At 33.5% G+C, this 5157-nt stretch overlaps 1 protein-coding gene across 2 annotated transcripts; it reads right to left on the bottom strand.

Annotated features, from left to right (window-relative positions):
- Nucleotides 1-2592: 2592 nt before the first annotated feature.
- On the bottom strand, nucleotides 2593-4881 carry LOC111399009. Of its 2 annotated transcripts, XM_023026203.1 has the most exons (4): nucleotides 4743-4881; nucleotides 3730-3974; nucleotides 3560-3623; nucleotides 2593-3329 (listed from the first exon to the last, which is right to left on the bottom strand). In XM_023026203.1, the coding sequence occupies exons 2-4, from the start codon at nucleotides 3891-3893 to the stop codon at nucleotides 3027-3029; spliced, it is 531 nt and encodes a 176-aa protein (XP_022881971.1). In that variant the 5' UTR covers nucleotides 3894-3974; nucleotides 4743-4881; the 3' UTR covers nucleotides 2593-3026. The 2 variants fall into 2 exon arrangements, with proteins under 2 accessions (XP_022881971.1, XP_022881972.1); XM_023026204.1 differs by having other exon boundaries at nucleotides 3730-4866.
- Between the last annotated feature and the right edge of the window lie 276 nt (nucleotides 4882-5157).

Below are 5157 nucleotides of genomic sequence, written 5' to 3'. Positions count from 1 at the left end.
ATTAATTAATTTAATTTATCTTCATTATTACCTGATTTGTGAAATTAAAATTAAACTATCTTATTTTTGAAATGTATAATTTACAGGTAGGGTTTGAGCTAATTTTCCCAATATAAATTCATTATCCTAAATTCCTAACCGAAATCAATTTCAAATTCATGAAAGGCAGACCCTATTGAGCTTTCCCTCAGGTTGCCTGTTCATTCACCAATCACCATTCAGCCCCTTGCCTTTACTTGCCGTCGGTTACAGTCGAGTCACTGCCAACGCCGAGCATCTCCAGTCTTAGTGACTTGTGAGAGGTTTGCCTCTACCACCCTTTACTCTCTTTTCTGTCTTTTTTTTGGTTCTTTTAATTCATTTTTTGATTTATCATTTATTAGTTATGACTGTGATTAAAAACCATGACTACCTAAACGATTATTGGGGAATTTTGCAAATTATAAGTAATTTGTGCAATTATGATTATTTAATCGGAACTAATTTTAATTGATTTTGTTAATATATAATGCCCGTTTAATTAATTTTAATATTAAACTAATCGTGACATGTTCTGGTAAGAGACTACGTGTATTGATCCTCTAACCCCATCAAATTGTATTTAATATCTATATAATTTTTATGTTTTTGTACATTTACTTATAAATTGAATTTTTTAATATTATTTAATTAAATATTAATAAACGATCTTGCAATTATAGTAGTTGACCGTCAGCTACCACGAATTAAACCACATGCTCCACAGCTTGTGCGGGCTCCCGTCAATTCCTTTGAGTTTTATTCTTGCGAACGTACTCCCCCTAGACGACTTCAATTCTTGGATTCGCCATTGGACAAAATCATTAAGCCCAAGTTTTAAGTGAGTTAAAAATTTGAGAAAAAAAAATTAAATCAAAGTTAACAATTAATTGTTAAATATATATTTTATGAGATTCACAATTTTTATTAATTTTTCAATCATCGCGTTAAAATTTTAATCTTTAAATCTAAAAATACTCTCTATTATGTAAAAGATACTCTTTAAAAACAATAAATATTTTGAAGATACTTTTATTGAATTTTAGCAGTATCAGATAGTACTCTCTAATATTGAAAAGGGGGGGGGGGTGAGAAATCTTAACTATGTTACGCCTCAGTTCATGAGGCCTCAAACATTTTATATTTAAAGAGTCACTTGAAAATGTTCTTACAAATTTAAGTACTCTTCAACTTTTTTTCCAAAATTGTAGTTTCCTTTTTAGTTTATGAGGATCCAGTGCTCTTGTGAAATTGTATAATAAGCTATTTCTCCAAGAACAAAAGGACTAGAACTTTTCATGTCCCACATTTGACAATACAAAATAAAGAAATAAAAAAATACACAAACCATTTTCAACGCCTCATTATAATCAACTAGAGATATTAACGAGCTGAGCCGAAATAAGAACGGTTCATACATTTTTTTGGCCCGAGCCAAGTCGAATTTCTGCTCGATCAAAAAATATAGGCTTGACCCAAACTTTTAACTTGGACCTTATTGAGCGGAGCTGAGTAAGCTCACGATTTTTTTAAAAATACAAGCAGTTACTTAGCTGCCTATGCTACACACGTGGCTGACTAGCTACATGTTGCAGTTATAGGCAGCTACAATGACTTGAGTTCAATCGGTTCTGCCAAGCAACGAGTCAGGCACACTCGAGCTTTTTTTGGGTCGAACCACGGACTGCTCAACTTTGTAGTTCATTAATGAATGATGGGAATTGATGCTTGTGCATCTGAGCTCACAGCTCGGATGAAAGTCCCCCCCCCCCCCCAACCTTATGGGGGGCCGCAATTTTTTTATTGAGCGCGGTCCCCCATATGTGAGGAGGTTGTACATGTAGCTTAGTTCATCAATGTTACCCTTCAGTAGCTTCCCTGTTTATTGCATTTGATTCTCCATTAACGCCACCAACCTAAAAGCCGAAGGCTAGGAAATACAGAGCAGCAGATCAGAAAGGAATGTTGAAGTTTGAACTAATATACAAAATGGAGCTACCGTTTCAATTTTCTGTATTTTCATTGAATAATACTAGGTAACCCAACTGATGCTAAAACATCAATTTATGCAGCACTAAATGACAATAAGTTACAAGTTCAAATAAATGTGATGTTTCCTAACACGTTTAATTAAACCTTTCATGTAGTATCACATAATTAAACCACATGGTCATTAGTTTGTAACCGTTCTAATTGGCGACATGCAGCATTACTTAATTTTAGTGAAAAATCAAACCTAGCTAGGTTCACGGTTAAGGGCTAGCCATTACATCACCACAAGGACAATTACGATGAATCGTGACCCCATAATTAGTAACTCATCAAAACCAGAAAACCGACCAGGTGATGTAATACAACATTCACATATCAAAACAAAAAACCGCACATTACAGCAGCACACTCTCATCATTTCCGTAGCCATCAAGAAAATGACTTCACATGCCAGTCCAAGAAAACGAACACTAATACATTTCAATACCAACAAACACACAAGAACTATTAAGCCAATAATGGTAAGCTCACTCCCTTATCGGGTGGAATTCAAAAGGCGAACAAGGTTTAACAAAACAAGAGTACTGTAAAATAGAAATTGTACTAATATTTCATAATTACAATGTGATTTACCCAACTATGCAAAACTTTTTACATGTTCACCTCAGAAAACCGTCTGATGAAATTTCAAAACTGACCTCAAAACAACGTAAAATACCAGAAGTTTCCCCCCTCTTTTCATCTCTTACTTACACCATTACAAAGAGGGCTTAGCTTCACACTCCCTAAATTATTTTGGTCAATAACTTCCATAGCTCGTATGCTTAAATAGACACATTGCTTCAATTACAGACACTTCGAAATATATTTACACTAGACAAAATAATCAACGATCCCTATTACCAGCTCACTTGATCAAAAGCGTTCATAACTCCTTATCTGCTAAATCAATTGAATGCTTCAGATTTTCTCAACTTCAGTAGTTCTTTGTAAGTACTAGTTTCCCAGGGATTGCTCTAAGCCAGGGTAGCGATGCTGCAATTGCGACTATCCCTGTCAAGGCAGTCAAAACCCTCTATCCTCACAGCTGGACTGTTACCAAAATTAGCCCGAACATAACCCCCTTTATGGGTGGAGGACGGGGATGGTGCCAGCCCAGATGGGGTTGGGATTGCTCTTGGGGAAACTGGAGTGACCTTCTCATCCCCAAATCGAACATCTTGAATTAGTGGGTTAGATACTCTACTCGGCGGTGACCCAGAAAAAAAGGGGGGCGACGAGGCTACCTGGGCAACTGATTGATCTGCGGTAAAACCACCCTGCAAATAAGAACAAACCTCTCATAAGATCTCAAAAATCAAGGTGTCAAGATACAAACCATTTCACAAATAAAATTATCTCCTTGAATTCAGTATTCTAAACAATTTGTTTACAAATTATAAAACAAAGTAAAAGGATTTATACAAACTCAAACAGATTTGGATTATACATCTGATCCACATATCAAATTGACAAAAGTTCGTATCGAATTAGAAAAATTGAAAACCACCTTTGCAAGGATGATGTCCAGCAGTTCATTTCCAGCCTTTGCATCACAAGCCTCCAGTTGATGACTGTTAAACAGAGAGAAATCACAAGTTAATAAACAAATCTAAACAACACAGACAAATAAAAAATTCAAGATTATGTAGAGAGAGATGTAAAAGTAACAAAACTGACATGGAATGCCATCTCAGGGGTCTGGTAAAAGGAGGATCATTAAAAGCAGCAGCTGAATGGATTACGCTGACACGGCGGGGCTTGGGGCAAACCACCGCCTCTTTCTTGCCCTTCATCTCGTCACAGGCAGCAAAAGTCTTCTTCTGAATTGTACAGTGATTCATTTTTTTATTTTTCTTTTTTATTTTTATTTTTTTGAATTTTTTTTCTTACTTCAAGATCTTTTGTATATATAAATAACACACCTGCATATTTATCAAAATATGGAATTTTTATTCAGAAAAGAAATTGGATATGAGAACAACAGAGATATCGTATAAATTAAACAAACAATACTGAGAAAATATTTGTTCTTTTTACTTTTGTTTTAAGCTAAAATCCGGCAAACGAGGCAGAAGATAAAAACCAGGAACTTAGCCGGCAGAGATTTTTGACTTGTTTTAACAGACAAAAATGAAAGGTTTAATAATCAATATAATATTAAATTATTTGAGAAGAAACCTATACAGATCCGTTGTAAAAATTGTAACTTTTCCGTTCTTTTTTTTTTTTTTTTTTTTTTTTTTTTCATTTCAGAATCATTCTGCTTGTGCTTAAGGTGAAACTGATCAAACAAAATCTCGTGACTATACTAATTTGTATGTAGAGTAAGTGAATCTTTTCTAGAAAATAATTGGCAATTTTCAGCCGCCTCTATGAATTGATCTAATATTTGAAACGATCTTTACATAAATTTTTAATTTTCATATGAAACTTCGGTGCTTTGAAGGGTATAAATTAGCTCAAAGAAAAAAAAAACTCAAACTTATGAATTCCTGTTCGCCAAGAATTCATTTTTTCCCAAAAAATATTACTTTTAGAATCAAGATTTTTCAACACCAAATCTACATAAAAATATATTGAAGCAAAATTTCATCTGGGTTTTCTCAAAACTTGAAAAAAAAAAAAAAAATCAGAAATCGAGAACTAGTCCACTACTTTCCACTAAAAGAAGAAAGAGAGATTTCAATTACCAGAAAGAGCTGTACAAAATTGTATGTGGCTCCTCTTACATAGAGGATTTCGGAAAAAAAAAGAAAAAAAAGAGAGAGAGAAAGAGAGAGAACAAAAAAATAAATACAAGAAGAAAGAGGGAGAAAAGGAGAGACCAAATAGAGGTGACAGAGAAAACGATGCGGCACGAGAAAAGACCGTTGATGAAGTGGGGGCTATATGGCATTTATATTCATGAAATTTCTAGGAAAAAAAATAAAAATCAGAAATCAAAAAAATTAAATAGTAATTAATTTACTAAATAAAAAGGAAAAAATTTAGCTACATCCTCATTTTAAAATACATTTTTCTCTTATTTTTAATCATAATTTTTCAATAGAATAATAATATTACACCCAAATTCAAAAAAAAAAAATTATTAAATTACTATTCTAA

Source organism: Olea europaea, chromosome 8, assembly GCF_002742605.1.
Source record: "Olea europaea var. sylvestris chromosome 8, O_europaea_v1, whole genome shotgun sequence".
NCBI lineage: Eukaryota > Viridiplantae > Streptophyta > Magnoliopsida > Lamiales > Oleaceae > Olea > Olea europaea.
This window is presented reverse-complemented; position numbering and strand designations above follow the sequence as displayed.

Coding starts and splice junctions, on each gene's coding strand:
- LOC111399009 (XM_023026203.1), bottom strand. CDS start 3,893: ATGAATCACTGTACAATTCAGAAGAAGACTTTTGCTGCCTGTGACGAG. Junction 3,624..3,729: donor CCCCTGAGATGGCATTCCAT/GTCAGTTTTGTT, acceptor TCTGTTTAACAG/TCATCAACTGGAGGCTTGTG. Junction 3,330..3,559: donor TGGACATCATCCTTGCAAAG/GTGGTTTTCAAT, acceptor TCTTATTTGCAG/GGTGGTTTTACCGCAGATCA.